General features: G+C 47.1%; 2 protein-coding genes across 2 annotated transcripts; both read left to right on the forward strand.

The window, feature by feature from the left end:
* The first annotated feature begins 7382 nt into the window (after positions 1-7382).
* On the forward strand, positions 7383-9600 carry LOC127332001 (uncharacterized). The gene has a single exon (XM_051358253.1). The coding sequence runs from the start codon at positions 7497-7499 to the stop codon at positions 9375-9377; it is 1881 nt and encodes a 626-aa protein (XP_051214213.1). The 5' UTR covers positions 7383-7496; the 3' UTR covers positions 9378-9600.
* A 3873-nt stretch (positions 9601-13473) lies between these two features.
* Positions 13474-17139, forward strand: LOC127332003 (DEAD-box ATP-dependent RNA helicase 36). The gene is made up of 6 exons (XM_051358255.2): positions 13474-14253; positions 14827-15149; positions 15577-15780; positions 15863-15944; positions 16481-16579; positions 16671-17139. The coding sequence occupies exons 1-6, from the start codon at positions 13591-13593 to the stop codon at positions 16791-16793; spliced, it is 1494 nt and encodes a 497-aa protein (XP_051214215.1). The 5' UTR covers positions 13474-13590; the 3' UTR covers positions 16794-17139.
* The last annotated feature ends 66 nt before the right edge of the window (positions 17140-17205 follow it).

Below are 17205 nucleotides of genomic sequence, written 5' to 3' on the forward strand. Positions count from 1 at the left end.
AGGTGGTTGATGGGAGACCGGATTATAGGATAGATAGCCGCACTATTAAGAGGGGCTTTCGGTTGGTTAACTTGATCACATCGTCTTAGGGAGCTCAATCCTTGCATGCGTTGCATATTCTTATTGCTTCTTGGTATTTCTCGGTGTGAGGTTCTTGAGCTTGTTGCTAGCTTTACAACAAGCCCAAGTTCATCGAAAACGTGTTCACATGCATCTTCTATTGCGTTTTCGAGGTTGGGTGATTTTACCAGTTATTCATGATATAAGGTTCTACCTTTTATATTCATGATAAAATCCCCTCCTACAGATTCTTGGGTTTTCACTTTCTATAGGATAGCATTTGTTGTTATCTTCCAAACAAAATTGGTTTCATGCGATTCGGAGTTCCGGAGCAATAGTTATTAAAGAAAAAGGAAAGAGGAGAAAAGTATAAAAAGAAAAAGAGAAAAAGGGGAGGGTGCCGGCCGGCCGACTGGCTCAAAGAACCGGCCCACCCGGTCCGCGATCGGGTCCGGCGCTGGTGCCATCCGGGCCGCCTCCGGGGGCCTTTTGGCCCAAGTCCGGTGCAGGCCCGGTCCGTGACCGGCCTGCCGGCGCATCCTCCGGTCCAACCGAATTTAACCGGCCGCCACTCCGTCCGGCCCGCGCCCCGTCGCGCTTCGCGCGGCTCGCAGTCCCGCGCCGCCGGCGCTGCTGGGCCGCCGCCGCCCACGTGGCCCGGGGCCGCTCTCCCGCGCGGCTGTGGCCTTCCTGCCGCCAGCGCGCCACCAGGCCGCTCGCCCGCGCGCCCTCGGCTCTATCCGCCGCTCGCCGCGCTCGCCGCCTGCCGATTCTTGGGCCGGTCCGACCGGCCCGACCGACTGGCCCGGCCGGCGCTGTTGCTCCGGTCGGCCGGCCTGGTGGGCCGGGGCCGTTTTTCCTGCCCAAATTTGCTGCCCGTTTTTCTCTTTTCTTTTTCCCCAGCTTATTTTTCCACTTGGGCTATAAATACCTTTCTTCCACCTTGAGCCCAAGTAGTTCTTCCTATTCTCTCACCTCCATTGTTGCTATTTGAAGAACTTGCTCTCCCCCTTGATTCCTCCAACCATTCTTGCTCATATTTGAGGATTTGAGAGAGGAGATCTAGATCTACACTTCCACCAAACCGTTTCTTCTCTAAGTGAGGGAATCTCTCGGGATCTAGATCTTGGAGTCTTTGGTTGACTTTCCCCCTTGTTCTTCCTCTCCAATCTCATCCTAGCATTCGTTGCTTTGGTGGGATTTGAGTGTGAAGGACTTGAACACCTCCGGTGTTCTTGCTTTGCATCATTGCATAGTGTTGAGCTCTCCACCACGATTTGTTCGAGTGAGAGACCGTGAGCTTGTTACTCTTGGAGGGTGACCTCCTAGTTGGCTTGGTGATTGGTGCTCCGGTGATCTCTTCAAGAAGATTGTGAAGAGGCCCGGGCTTCTCCTTCGTGGAGCTTGTGAAGTGGTTGTGGAGCTTGCCATCTCCGGAGCGGAGGAAAAGCTAACCATAAGGAAAGGGCCATTATCCTTCGTGGGTGTGGTTCGGAGAATAGGGTGAGCCTTCGTGGCGCGGGGAATCCTTCGTGGGACCTCCACTCCTCCAAACGTGACGTACCTTGTTGCAAAGCAAGGGAACACGGGAATACATCCTCGTCTCCGCGTGCCTCGGTTATTTCTATACCCGAGCTCTCTTTCCTTGTGATAGCCATCGTGCTTGAAGTACATATATCTTGCTATCACTTGTGCTACATATATCTTGTGCCTATCTTGCTTAGCTCTAGTTGCTATTGTTACACTTAGTTGAGCTTAGCATATTTAGGGTTTGTGCTTGTAAACTAAACGATAGTTTAATTCCGCATTCATACAAGACAAATCCGCAAGAGTTTGTAATTGCCTATTCACCCCCCCTCTAGGCGACATCTCGATCTTTCATCATGGCGATTACAGAATTAACATTCAAAGGGGGCAGCAGCGACGGCAACCCATCCTCGTCCTCCTCATCATAGTCAGACCATAATTTACGCGGAACCAAACTAGACACCTTGCTTGCTGACCAGGATTTAACATCACCAATATCAGCCCAGTCACAATCAATCTGACCAACTTTGAACACCGGCAGAGAGCATCCCTTAACTGAAGTATGCTGTTGGCTGTTATGAACCGGTGGATCTTGATTTGGTAAAGATGTGGAATTAGCCCCACCACTAGAAGGCTGATCTTTACCCTTTGGTGTCTCCTTTCCCTTTACCTCATCGTTGGTAGCATCATCACCAGAAGGTGCATCACTCATAAGAACATCCTCTTTAATCTTTGTAAGGTCTGATTCAAGCTTAAAAATGAGCCCATACCCTTGCCCATCATACATGTGATCCACCGTAGTAGTTGGAATATGTTCAACTCGAGTGACCTCCACAAGCATTCTCACTGTGGTGTGAGCCCTAGTAAACAGCATATCCACCTCCTTAGTCTTCCCAATAAGAGATCCAACACCGAAAAGAGAGAGGTAGTCACACCTCTCTTTGTAACAGACACCATGCACTCTAACCCAAACAGGAGTGACATAAAACCTGTCTAACTCAGCCGCAGACCATTCTTCAAAATTTAGGAACATAGAAGTCCCTGGGACCGGCACTTTGATAATCTTAGTCATCCTTGCTAAGTCAGCCTTTGAAGGGAAAATAGTTTTAAAAGCACCATCTTCGGCAGGAGTGAGATCCCATTGATGATTCCCCGGTATGATCCACTGTAATTCATTAATAATCTCCGCAGCAGATAAACTCCCTCCTGTGATGGAGATACTGCCAACCTTACCACTGTCATGTTTAAATGTAACCTCAGAAGAAGCAGGAACCTCATGAAACATAAGCTCATTCCGTGACACACCATAGGTAATGGCAACAGGTTTAGGCATAGATAACAAAGGACAGTCCTTAGCTGCGTGTGAAATCTTTTCACAGTATATGCAAAGAACCGCAGTACAAGCATCAGCAAAATGTCCAAACTCACCACACTTTAGACACAGAACCTTATCAATCTTTTTCTGAGCACGAGCAGATAAAGCCGCTACTGAATTATCAAGTGAGCCATTGTCCACATGTTGTGAACTCACCACAGTGGCCGATCCACCCGAAGCTGAAGCTGAAACCTCTCTAACTAAACTCTCTGTTCCCTGACTAGTACCATTTCCCTGAGAACCGTCATTAGAATTAGGCCGACGCTGATAACGGTTGTAGTTATTGTAAAAATGGCCAGACCCCCGAAAATTATTATTGAAACTTCTGTTCCACTGTTGCCTATTGTTATTGTAAGGGCGGGATCTGAAGTTACCCCGATTCTGAGAACCATAGTTATTGCCATACCCATTGTTACCTTCAAAATATCCTTCCCGGAATCTACCAAAGTCTTGATCATCGAAGCCATCATACCTCCTATCACCAAAACCAGAAGCTGCACCCGAGCTAGATCCATGATCGAAGCGAGGTGGCTGCACCACCGGACCACTCCCGGCCGGTGCGGCACCACTGGCCGGAACAGCCACATTGGAGACAGCCGCCCCAAAGAACAACACCGAGTGCACCACCAGCCGCCACCACAACCCCGCCGGTCTCGCGGCCAGGGGTAGTCCTGGGTAGCACGGGCTGGCGCATAGTAGGGGCCGGAGGATTGGATGCCCGAGGAGGAACCGGTGCGTTCCCCACCATTGGAGACAGAACCCTAGCCTCCACAGGTCGATGGGTAGAGGGAGATGGGCGAGATTGACGAATGGTTGGCGCTGGCAACCCTCGAGCGATCGATACCCTCCTAAAACCCTTGGGTGATATGCTGGGCCTTTGCCCATTGGACCAGAGGGGCCCAACGCAATGCACTGTCCCTGTATTCCTCTGAAAAATCGGTGGCCTACTGAATTCAAACACCCCTGATCCTGAATTAACGGCCATCGGAGAACTCCGGCGAACATGCTGAGAAGGTCGACGGTGCTCTAGGCCGTGGAAAGGATGAGGAGGTCATCGGAACCGCCGACATCTCTCCCTCCTAAAAACCTTAACCCATTCTGTAGCATCAAACTCTTGCAGAGAGAACACTGTCGGCTCTAGGACAGGTATTTTCAAAGATTTCTCAGACGGAGAGGATCCACGCAACTGCGGACTAAAATCCGGCGAGGAAGCCCCCGATCTGCAGGGCAAAACCGACAGCAACAGCGCTGCACGACGCTGCTGCGCCCGATGATACATCCTCTTCACATACCTGGCCGACGGAACCGAAGAGATCTCAGGCGATGACTCTCGATAAGCCGCCGGCGACTGGGGAAGAGGCTCCTCCAGACCCTCCGCTTCGTCTTCCTCAGACAGACACCAGAACCTCCCGCTAACGAACGGAGAAGCAGCCCCATCCATAGCCGCGCCCAGGCCGTCGCCCAGGGCGTCGCCCAGAACGTCGCCCCTCATAGAACGTTTCGTAGCCACCTCATGATAGTACCTGCAGATTAAAGCACTTGCATTGACTTCTCCTTCTGTTTAAACCCATGTCACTATTGAGGAACCAAAGCATCTTGCAGAGCAAGGTAAAAAAAACAGACGGTTTCTCACTTACGATTTTATATAAACTTAGCATGTTCAGTCCAGTTGTTTTGTTGATGTCGTTTTGTAGATTATCATTTTGTAATGACCACTGAACATGCTAAGTGCAAATGTTCAAGAGGCAGTCATCTAGGACAAGCATGTTCAGCGAGCTTTGTTGATTATCTTTGACCACATCCATAGGAAGAGAAAGCCATAGGAGTTCTCCATTCATACTTGAATTAAGCTTTTTTTTACACAATATTTATTCTTAGGCCTTGAGTGGAACATGATATGTAGATGAACATTTCAGTTTACATCATTCATGGTAGAATCATAGCATACCAGAAGATTTGGTTGCCACAAGAGAATGCACTCAGCCTCAGTTTTTATTTTTGTCTCCGTGCTATGTTCCTAGCAGCAAACCATAAGATTATTTAAAACATGCTACTTCATAGTATTGCTTGCATAGTCCACACTCATCTATTATTTGCTTCGCTGAACCATCGTGTTACATAACCCCACCCGAGAATGGATTAAATAACAATAAGCAGAACCCATTCAGTACATTGTTAAGGACATCTCTATCAAGCAAAAGGAATAGCAACATCAACTCCTGAAGTGTGCAACAATGTCAGACAATTTTAATTTAATTCAAAATACTCCCTTTGTATAGTAAAAGATGTCTCAGTTTTATGTTAATTTTAATGTATCTATACACTATATCATGTCTAGATACATCTAAATTTAGACAAAGTTGGGACATCTTTTGTTGGACGGAGGGAGCATTAACTCCTGCGGTTAAGAAATACCGAAATACACATCAGAAATAGTGCATTTTATAGTATTTAGGCGAAAAAATCCTAAGTATTATTCTGCATCTGCATGCATATAATAATTATACATGAGTTATAGGAGCTCCATATTACACATCTGTTTGACGGATAGAACGCTGAAGAAAGTATTGTACAATTGCATCAATAAAAAATTATGACTATTGTCTTTTTTCTGCTTTTACCTTGCAAACAAGAATGATATATTTACAGGGCCCTCTTAGACACAGGTGCAAATAGTGCACATTTGAGCTAGCTATACACTATTGTGTCCTAAGAAGAAAGTGCACTATACTTCAGTCTTTAGCATTAGATTTCTCCTTTCTGTTTGATAACTTAAGCATTTTTCTTTATTTCTGAAGCATCTCAATTGAACCACTATCACCATGCTATATTTCAGTTATCCCTGAGAAGAGAAAATTGTACTATAATTATATGCCTTAAGATATGTCAATACTCATATAATAATTCCTTTTCTACTCCACTGAGAGACAACTGCTTTCATGGCCATTAAGTATTTCACAATATGTCTGCATATAATACCGATTACAGGGCATGGTGGCAAGATCCGAGGGCGGCGAGCTTGTCTGCACCACACCTCGCAGACAACTGATGGCACCGATTAGGTTGCTCACCTTCTAACACTCTCGCCGAGGTTGCCTGGCTAGATCCTCAAGACATGGAGACTAGACTGGAGCGCCACGAGCTCAATTGTGTTGTGCTCGATGGGCTAGGGCGCCAGGGCTTGTGCCGTGGTTGGGCCATCAGCCGGCAGTGCTGATGGGTGGAGATTTGGAGTGTTGGCTGGTCACTTTGCGGTGAGACGAGACAGGAAGATAGTGGGAGAGCCTATCAGGGGATAAATTTCTGTGTTGGTGTACTTTCTTGGCAAATGTGGCGTGAACTTTTTGGGGCTGCACTTATTTTAGAGAGTTTCGGTTCTACTTGTGTGACTCGAGTGATGGTGATGGTGAGTGTTGTAGACATTATCAATTATTTTTGTATTCTATTTTGTATGATATTCTTGTGTTTTTATTTACCTGATGAATACGTGTTCTATTTTCGTTTTTCGCAAATTAGTCTGATTCCTATTGTTGTGGTTGGCATGTGGGCGCTCTATTTGTACTAAGAGATATGTATTTATTACTATGGTTTAGTCGTTTAGAAGTCATAATATGTTTAGCATTACCTGTTTTTATGTAAATATTACATTTTAACATGTAGACAAGTATGAAAAGTTGGAAAATTATGAGCTTGAGGGCATGTAGTGATTGCATTATGAAGCCACATGGCAGCACACATATAAATTACGAGGATATTTAGTATATCTATAATAGAATTTGCGATCCCGTGGCAACGCACGGGCATTTTACTAGTAGGGAAAAAAGTAGAAAACTTGGTCAGGTCCCTAGTCCTCTCCACTGCGCGCATCTGGACGACCTCCAGGCTGGGTACCCACGCAGCCAGCCACCGGGGGGCAAACCACTTGGGGAGACACCGGTACTCTCAGGAGTTGCTACAGCTCACCATCTCCGTCCATGAAACCCCGCAAGCCGCCCCTCTACCAGCCAAAAAGAGGAAGGGTATTTTAACTTTTTTTTGGAATATGCAGTTTATTTTTTTCTTACACAAACCTATATTTTTTTGGAGTTTATTCGTGGAAATAACGAATATAGAATTCATGTGAAGCTCAATATTTCAAGATGTATGTCTTCTCAAAATCATTTTTCTGTTGTTGCCCATCAAACTTTGTGCCCGGAGAGAGGGTGCCCTTCCTCGGACGGTGAACTCCTCGCGATGCACAGTGTGCCACTCGGTAGTACTCACCAGTCACCAGTGACACTGATTAGCGCACCGCACATCTCTCTCTCCAACATTCCGTAGACCGACTGATTAGTGATTAGCGCGGTGCGCGGCGCATGATCTCCTTTCTTCCTCCTGAAAAAAAAAACTCCTCCGGCGCCGACACACACAGGCAAGGACAGCTTACCACGACAGTGCCACTCCACCGCATTCACCTCCTCCCCCACGCCAACCCAAACATCTCACCCACCGCCCGCAGCCTCACTCCAAATCTCGCTCCCAGATCCAGCCTGCCATGTCGTCCTCCGACCAGGACGACGACCACCACCACGCCGACGAGGACTCCCCCCTCTTCCGCGACTCCGACTCCTCCCGCCGCCGCTCCGGCCCCTCCTCCACTGATCCAGCCATGTCGTCCTCCGACCAGGACGACGACCACACCCACGACGACGACGCCCCCCTCTTCCACGACCCCCGCCGCCGCCCCTCCTCCTCCTCCTCCTCCGCCGTCGGCGAGGTGCCCGTCTCGCAGTCCTTCATCAAGGCGGCCAGCAACGTCTGCTTCTCCTTCTTCGTGCTCGCCGTCCTCGTCGTCACCGTCGTCGCCGTCACCTACCAGCCGCCCGACCCCTGGCTGCAGTCCTCCGCCGCCATCACCACCTCCCTCTCCCGCGTCCTCCCCAACTCCACCTTCCTCCACCCCGACGACTCGCTCCTCCCCACCGGCGAGGACTTCCCCTCCACCTCCACCTCCCCCTCCCCCTCCGCCGCCGCCGCCGCCCAGCGGGACGCCGCCGACGACCAACCCACCTCCCCCGCCACCTCCCCCTCCACCTGCGACCCCGACGCGCCGCTCAACTGCTCCGACCCGCGCGTGCTGGCCGCCGTCAGGGCCTTCAACGCCAAGGCCTTCTTCCGCAAGTCCATCGTCTTCCTCAGCTACGAGGCGCCCGTCCCCGGCCCCGCCCCCACCCAATGCGACGTCGCCTGGCGCTTCCGCAACCGCCGCGAGAAGTCCTGGCGCCGGTACCGCGACTACCGCCGCTTCACCCTCACCCCCGGCGACGCCTGCGCCCTCGACATCACGTCCGTCGGCAAGTTCCGCTCGGGCAAGAACGCCGCTCGCCCGCCAACCCGCCCTCGCAACAAGAAACCGCATCTCGCCGCAACCCCACCACCGGAGGCGGACGCGGAGATCAACGACACCATCCCCATCCTCAGCTCCGAGGCGGAGTTCCGGCGCGGCAGGTACCTCTACTACATGCGGGGCGGGGACCACTGCAAGAGCATGAACCAGTTCATCTGGAGCTTCCTCTGCGGCCTCGGTGAGGCCAACTACCTGAACCGCACCTTCGTCATGGACCTCTCCATGTGCCTCTCCGGCGCGCACACGGAGGACGGCAGGGACGTGAACGGCAAGGACTTCCGGTTCTACTTCGACTTCGAGCACCTCAAGGAGTCGGTGCCGCTGGTGGAGGAAGGGGACTTCCTCAAGGACTGGCACCGCTGGGACAAGAAGAAGAAGGGCAGCCCGGGCCGGATGAGCGTGCGCAAGGTGCCCACCTACAAAACCACACCGATGCAGCTCAAGAAGGACCGGAGCAGCATCATCTGGCGGCAGTTCGAGGGGAAGGAGCCCGAGAACTACTGGTACAGGGTCTGCGAGGGGCGCGCTGCCAAGGTCGTCCAGCGGCCGTGGCACGCCATTTGGAAGTCCAAGAGGCTGATGAACATCGTGGCCGAGATCGCCGGCAGGATGGACTGGGACTACGACGGCTTGCATGTGGTCCGGGGCTGGAAGGCGCAGAACAAGAAGATGTATCCCAACCTGGACGCCGACACGTCGCCGGATGCGATCGTGGGCAAGGTCACCAAGCTTGTCAAGGAGTGGCGCAACCTCTACATCGCGACCAACGAGCCCTTCTATTACTACTTTGATAAGCTCAGGTCGCACTACCATGTGCACCTGCTTGATGATTACAAGGAGCTTTGGTCGAATACCAGTGAATGGTACAACGAGACGACGACGATCACCGGTGGGAAGCCAGTGCCGTTCGATGCGTACATGAAGGTGATTGTCGACACCGAGGTGTTCTATAGGTCGAAGGCAAAGGTGGAGACATTCAACAACCTGACCAGGGATTGCAAAGATGGAATCAACACTTGCAACTTGTGACATACAAGTTCCCATGGCGTGGTAACTTTTGGTGTCCATATACTCTGCCACTGGCCGGCGCATTGGGATTCATGGGAACTCCATCCTGGGCTTCTCATTAGGCATGCCATCTTGATACTGCTTGGCATGGCATGCTCAATTGGTTACACACGTTCTTCTAAATTATGTGCCTTCCATATAATTTACTGTGCTCAAGCCTCAATGGCCAAATAGTTACTTCTTAGTGGCCCTTTTGCGGTACCTCTACTTCTTAGTGGCCCTTTTGCAGTACCTCTGCTCTCTAAGTCTTCATGAGTTAGCTTGGGGACTTCTCTGCATTTCTTGTCTGTTCACATATGTGTGTTGCTAAATGTTCTTGAGTTAGAAACGAACTTTCAGTGAACTTTCACATTGAACAGAGGACACTGGCCATCAGATTAACATGCGTATTGTGTAAATGACCATCATAAGTACCACTTACCTAATTACCTTGAATAGCCTTTGGGAACTGTAGATTATCAGATTGTGTTTCTTCTTGTGTTCATGGTAACATGTTGGAAGCTATGATGAACTAGCAATCTTCTACGACAGAAAATTGCAATTGTCCGTTACCTAGTGTTAAGTTTTGTCAATTCATGCAGCATAGACTACAGGAGATCAGGTCAAAATAGTCAGAACAGATTGATTTTCGGTGCATACTATTGCTTGATAGATTGGTAGGAGTACCTATTTTAGTGTCTATAATTGTTTTAGGTCCTTCCAAGTATCTGTCTCATTACGTTTTCTTGGTTAAACATTGTTGTCAGTATATCATATCAGATTTCACGAAGAAAAGCTATCAGTTATTGTCTGAAGCAAAGCCCTCTAGCCAGTAGTCCAAACCTGGCCTTCAAGAATGATATTAGGTGGCACGAGCCCTTCACAATTGGTAGTTACACTAATAGTTTGATCAGTTGTCGTTTTCAGTGTTGTTGCCTCTTTGAGTGGCTGCCCTGCAAGGAATATTTCATTTGATTGTTCTTACTAGACTTGAAGCTGTTATATACTGGAGCCATCCATAAAGACCTTCACTGATGGTTATGCTGGCTGATCTTTTTTTGTTTCTTATTTGGACATGCTGGCTGATCTCTCTGAACTTGGTGAATATGTAATGATAGTTATGATTAACTTGTAATGTGTTTAGTTCAAACTATACTGCTAATCTACCACCCAAATTCATGAACATTATAGTATTGGAAATTTAGGTGGCAGTTCACTGCAGAATGGTATAAAAGAAAGCATAGCAGAATCTGGATACAAGAGGTGAACATTTCTCATATCTAAAGTCAGTCATAAAATTGTAAAAATGCGCTTAAAATATTATTCTTTGCTTCACTTTTCTTCAGAAAATCTAGCGAATACTAACACTTAAGATCCTGGAAAACTAGATAAGGAGAACCATTGGCTGCAAGCTGCGTTGAGTAATGATTAGTGGAATTTTGTTGCAAGACAGCAACTAAATTGCTAAAAAACTGGATATAGCAACAGGAAAGGGAAGGTTTAGCACTCCAAAGAAATCGTTCCACGAGTTCCCATAAAAATTAGCAATACACTCAGGGTCTGTTGTGGGCCAGAAGGAATCTAAGGTGGGCGTGGTCCACTTGTAAATGGAACAAAGGGTTGTAGAATCACTTTTTAAGAGTTTAGCATTATGCTTAGTCGGCCACTATTTTTGCTCATCTTCTTATAATTGTTTGAGGAGAGAGGGAGCCTAGTCTATATCTCTTACAGCATCTCTAACAGAGCCTAGTCTGTAAAAACGCGAATTGAAAACTCGGAGTTCAGTTCACCGAACTCGTGTTTACGGGTCGAAAAATCGCTGGCGCAGAATAGAGCCCGTAAACCAAAACTGATCCGGATTGCGTTGGGTTTCACTCGGGTGCCAACATTGTCATAGAAATAGGGCAAGCTTAACTCTCTTTCGTCCTCGATGATCATGTCGTGAAGAATCACACAACATATCATGATGTTCACAAGGTTTTTTTGTCCCAAAACCGGGCTGGGTCACGAACAATTGGCAAACCTTGCTTGCAAAACTCCGAAAGCTCTCTCAATGTCCTTGCGAGTTGCTTCTTGAGCTTTGGCAAATTCAGCTTCTATTATGTCTTAGGGATCCTTCACAGACTTCACAAAAGTTGTCCAATCCGGATAGATGCCATCGATCGGGTTGAGTATTCATTGTTCATGACATTGTAATTGCAAGTGGGTGCTTCCCTATTTGCTAGTCTGGCAAACAAAGGGGATCTTTGAAGCATGTTGATGTCATTGAGTGTTCCCGGCAACCCAAAAAAACAATGCCAAATCCACAAATCTTGTGACGCGACGGCCTCAAGTAAAATGGTAGCATCTTTGCTCTTTCCATAGTACATTTCATGCCATGCCTTGGGACAATTCTTCCATGTCCAATGCATATAATCAAGACTACCAAGCATGCCAGGCTAAACTTCTTTTCTCATTTATCTCCATCAATCTTTTCGTATCATCCCACATGTCATATTTTTTTCCATTCTTTCCTCTCCTTCCCATTTTGTAACTACTGAATCAATATAGAATATGCATTCTGGCTGATGATAGATTGAAGCTGCAATGTAATCTATGTGGCAAAAAAGTTGGTTCTAGGCCTTATAGGATGAAGAATCATCTTGTTGGGCGGTTTATAGTGGTCAATATGTGCACCAAAACAACCCCTGCAATTTAAAAAGATATGCATGAATTGACTAGGCTTTCCCCATTCCCCTATCCCCAACCTTATATTATATCCTACATTATACATATTAATAATTTAGTATTAAACATGAGTCTTGTTGAGTCGAGACTAGTCTTGACTAGTCTCTGAGTCGCTACCCCAGAACGACCGGTCGACTCGTCGAGTCGAAATCCTTGGCTGGCCCATGCATTTAGAAAATGAGCTACTATTTTTTTTTAGGATTTTTCCAAATATTTTAAGGGAATTTAGTGTAGTTTTTGGCCTAAACCTAGGGTTGTATCATGGGCTACCCTGGATGTAGATCCGCCCCTGATTTCTAATACTGCACATGATAAGGAGGGAGGGCATGTGCCCCCCTCCCACGCATATAGGTAAACTTCAATAAAGTTTGTTTATATTCAAGATTTTTAAATTATTTGAACTTATAAATAAGTTATAACTAATTTTTCATCGCACATATTTTCTTGTACGTTATTTGCCACCTTTGGAAATGTATCAAGAAACAGACGGAGACGGACATGCCACGTACATCATGAACTCACTTTCATGGAAGGCGACTAAGGCATCTCCAAGGTGGCTTCCCATTCCTTTGCATCATTTGTCATTTGTTCACCTCATCTGTCTATCTAGGGGTTGGCTGAACAAACCGTATCAGACACTATTTACATTGAACATGCCAATTTGTCCATTTTCTTCTTATTCAAGATGTTTTTTTGCCATCAAAATAATTTGTAGATATAATATTTTAGCACATAACTCAAGAACATTTGATCACACAAATTTGCAAAAGCCATCGCGTGTGACAAATGAGGCAGGGTCCTCTGGTCATCTTCCTTTCCCTTTCGAAGTAGCAGGGAAAGGAGGCGCCATGAGGACGGGGTGGGGGGGGGGGGGGGGGGGGTGGGGGGAGGGGGAGGATATGCCGAGAATGATCACCGGATGTACTAATACTGGATGTGCACTTACATGTTGAGCCTGTCCCATGAAGTTGACGGACTGGTTGTACTCTCTCCGTTCCATGAAACATGTCTTAATTTTATTAGAATCTATATGTATTTAGACATTAATTTAAACAAAGTTCCAACATCTTTCATGAGATCGATGAAGTACGTCTATTTTATTTCCAAATTTCCCAATGAAGTAAAAAAACGACGAGGGATCTAGTCACCGCCAAGTGAGAATTACTACTCGACTCTAAAAATTTATTCACACGTGTAAAAGTTGTTCACATATAGTGTAGTAGTGCCAAAGAAAAACAATATATACTCCTACATTTCTTCTCAAGTAATCGAATGTCACATTTTTTAAAAAACGGGTCTCAACCTTTAGATCTTTTTTTTTAAACCCTGGCAGGTAGGGCATAGAGCCGTGTTTCACTCAACCCTAACCTTCCCCTCTTCACCCTCCCGCCGCCCTTTGCCGCTGCTTCCCCCTCCCCTGTCCGAAACTCCACCTCCCACGGCCAGCGCCGCCACCAAGCAGCCGACGATGGAGGTGGAAGGCGAAGCTCGCCCGTTCCTCCTCTTCTCCAAGCCGTCCAGTCGCAGGACCGATCCTCCGCCCGCCCAGCCTCAACCCCCCAAACCCGACCCCACTCCCGCCGTCCAACCCGACGACGCCAGCTCCGGCGACTCCGGCTCCGACTCCGACGCCGACCCAGCACCTTCACTCATCACCGAGCACGGCGACTCCTGCGCCGCCGCCGCCGCCTCCTTCGCCGACCTCGGCCTTTCAGACTGGCTGGTCGACGTGTGCGGCTCCCTGGGCATGCGGCGGCCCACGGCCGTGCAGCGCCGGTGCATCCCGCGCGCGCTCGCGGGCGAGAACGTGCTCGGCATCGCGGAGACGGGCAGCGGCAAGACGGCCGCCTTCGCGCTCCCCATCCTGCACCGCCTCGGGGAGGGCCCCTTCGGCGTCGCCGCGCTCGCGCTCTCGCCCACCCGCGAGCTCGCCGCGCAGCTCGCCGAGCAGTTCCGCGCGCTCGGCTCGCCGCTCGGGATCAGGTGCCTCGCGGCCATTGGGGGGTTCGACCCGCTCGGCCAGGCCAAGGGCCTCGCGCGCCGCCCCCACATCGTCGTCGCCACCCCTGGCCGCATCGCCACGCTCATCAAGAACGACCCTGACCTCGCCAAAGTCTTCGCCCGGACTAAGGTTGCTATATGACTTCCTTTTCTTTTTTACCAGCAATATGCTAGGATATTTCATATGCTCAAACCGTACACTGAAATTCACCCAAAATGCATGTTGTAGTTGCCATTGGTGCAAAAACACATATGCCCTTGTAGACACAAAGACATGCTTATCAAAGACATTCATCGTGCTACAAAGGGAGAAAAGTTGTTTTACAGTATCAGTTTAGGGAACTTTATAGTGGTGGTGAAATTTTGCTATTTCACCTGCATAAGAACAGAGGAATGCTTCGCTGCTTATGCCTAGTGATCAATTGAAATACGTGATAACAAATATAGCACATCTTTGTCATAGAAATACGTTATTTTACTGAAGTGTAGCAGATTTCTTGTGCTTACGTTGTGTGTGCCTATGTGAATCTTTGTTTTGGGTACGAGTTGCTCATGGTTTGTTGTTGTGTTCACAGGCATGCCTATTAGGTAATCTGTGTTCTTACAGTAGGCAAAGTATTTGCATCTTAAGCAATATAGACTTTTAGTACTTCCTCTTCTGGTAATTTCAGCTTAGTAACATGTGTTGTCTTTTCTATCGCAGTTTCTCGTGTTGGATGAGGCAGATAGAGTTGTAGATTCCAATTTCGAGGAGGACCTCAAGGTCATATTTGATTGCTTACCGAAGAAGCGGCAAACATTTCTATTTTCTGCAACAATGTCAGAGAATCTGCGGTCTTTGCTTGAGCTGTCGGGCAGCAAGTCGTACTTTTATGAGGCATACGAAGGCTTCAAGACTGTTGAGGGCTTGAAGCAGCAGTATATCCATATACCTCCTGATGGAAAAGAGCTCCATCTTGTGTATCTTCTGGCAAAAATGAAGGAAGATAATATACGTTCAGCCATCGTATTTGTTTCAACTTGCAGGTTTGCTCCTGTTCACTATAATTAGTCATTGTTGGTGTTAGGCTGCAAGCTGCATAGGGTGAGAGATCCCAGATCTGGTTTGCATGAACATTTTATTTAATTTTAATTTTTTCCCATATCAGTAGTAAGTTACATAAACCAGAAATATGCTGTTTATATTGTTTTAGCTCATTCAAAAGTGCAAATTTTTCCGATAATTTTTTTTATTACTATGCACATATCTCCACAGAATGTCTAACCTTTACAATTTTGATGTACCCACTTTTTCAATTGTCAAACTCTGTATTCAGAATTTCCTTTGAACCACTCTTGTTCCTAGATGATTCTGATGGAATGCCACATGTTATTCTTACACTTACTTTATAATCCTTTTAAAGTTCAATGCTTTCTTCAGATGTTAGCTAAAATCAATTCTATTGTCATGTAGGGCATGCCAATATTTGGACTTTGTGTTGCAAGAGCTTGGTCAACCTGCTGTTTCTTTGCACTCTCACAAGGCTCAGTCGCTAAGGCTTTCAGCTTTGCATCGGTTTAAGTCTGGTCAGGTCCCTGTATTGATCTCTACTGACGTGGGCAGCCGTGGGTTGGATATCCCAACTGTTGATCTTGTTATCAACTATGACATTCCAAGGTGTCTTATACTAGCTTTATATGCAACAGGAAGTACCCCCTGTCAACATAGTTTGATGAATGCTGACTGTTGCTTCTGATAGGTTTCCACGCGATTATATCCATCGGGTTGGGCGAACTGCAAGAGCAACTAGGGGAGGGCTCTCTATAAGCTTTGTGACTCAGGTTTGCTGAATGCACAGTTTACATGAATACATGATGTTTTTCCTTGATCCATTATCATGTCCCCACATTTATTTAAAATAAGAACTACAACAGGCTCCCTGACTGAAAGAGAACTCCAGTTTACAGTCTTGTCCTCATGTCAACATGATGGGTAATAGATGCATATTATTGCGAGTTTATATGTATTGGTCAAAATTTATCGAGGGGCTAAAGAGATCTCCACACAAGCTCTGAAAATTGGTAACTACTTTGGAGTAACTTGAAATATTTCAGTGGGAGAAGTAATACTAGACGCCAAGCATGTACATATATCAGAAAGTACACTCCCATAGTTATGTAATTTATCCACCAGCTAGCTCTTGTATACTGAGGCACATGCTAGAACTAGAAGTGATCAGATCAGAAATATACATGGTTGGACTGCACCAAATTTGCTTACAGACAAGTGATCAGCTGTTTTTGTCATGCTGTGTGTTCTGGTAATAATGAAATAAATTCTTAGTGAAACCTGCATGCTTATTGGGATATCTCTGCAGAGGGATATATGTCTCTTACATGAGATAGAAGATGATGTGGGGAATCGATTCGATGCATATGAGTGCGATGACAAAGAAGTCACCAAAGATATTACAAAGGTATGCTATACTGGATTAATACCCCGACAGCCTGTTTGAGTATCAAATTCTGGGTCAAACTGATTTTTACTGGACTACCTCGACACTTCAGGTATTCAAAGCGAGGCGTCTTGCGAATATGAGGATGGTGGATGAGGGCCACGAAGATAAGGTTCAAGACAGAAGAGACCAGAAGAAGCGAGATCAGGCAAGAAAGCGCAAACACGAGGAATGAACCTGGCTTAGGGAAGTGTTCACTTCCTATGGTTGCTGTGTGCACCTTCCAGCTGGAGGACAGTCAATATTGTCCTACACTCGGACCTTGTCTACTGAATTGTTCTCGTCTCGTTAACCAGACGAAGGAACTGGTAAAATTTTGTACCGATGCTTGTAAATCACTAGATTGAGTAGATCGAAACACAAAGTCAGTCGAGAAGATGTACTAGGTTTGGTGTACATGCCATTTTTTCTTGGTAATGTTTGACAGAGGTTTTGTACTGATACCAGCATGATTGTATTCAACATGAACAGCTGTACAAGAATGTTTGTCTGCACTGCACGATTGGTGCATTGTTTCTTCCTGAATGTTGTCTTGCCGTTGTAGGTTTGGTTTCCCTCTAACAAGCTGATCCCATATTCCTACTGAA

This window comes from Lolium perenne, chromosome 2, assembly GCF_019359855.2.
Source record: "Lolium perenne isolate Kyuss_39 chromosome 2, Kyuss_2.0, whole genome shotgun sequence".
NCBI lineage: Eukaryota > Viridiplantae > Streptophyta > Magnoliopsida > Poales > Poaceae > Lolium > Lolium perenne.

Bases quoted from the DNA above. Each gene is read 5' to 3' on its own strand.
- LOC127332003 (XM_051358255.2), top strand. From the start codon at position 13,591: ATGGAGGTGGAAGGCGAAGCTCGCCCGTTCCTCCTCTTCTCCAAGCCG. The intron at 15,781-15,862 runs GTGTCTTATACT...TGCTTCTGATAG, and splicing joins ATCAACTATGACATTCCAAG to GTTTCCACGCGATTATATCC. The intron at 16,580-16,670 runs GTATGCTATACT...TCGACACTTCAG, and splicing joins TCACCAAAGATATTACAAAG to GTATTCAAAGCGAGGCGTCT.
- LOC127332001 (XM_051358253.1), top strand. From the start codon at position 7,497: ATGTCGTCCTCCGACCAGGACGACGACCACCACCACGCCGACGAGGAC.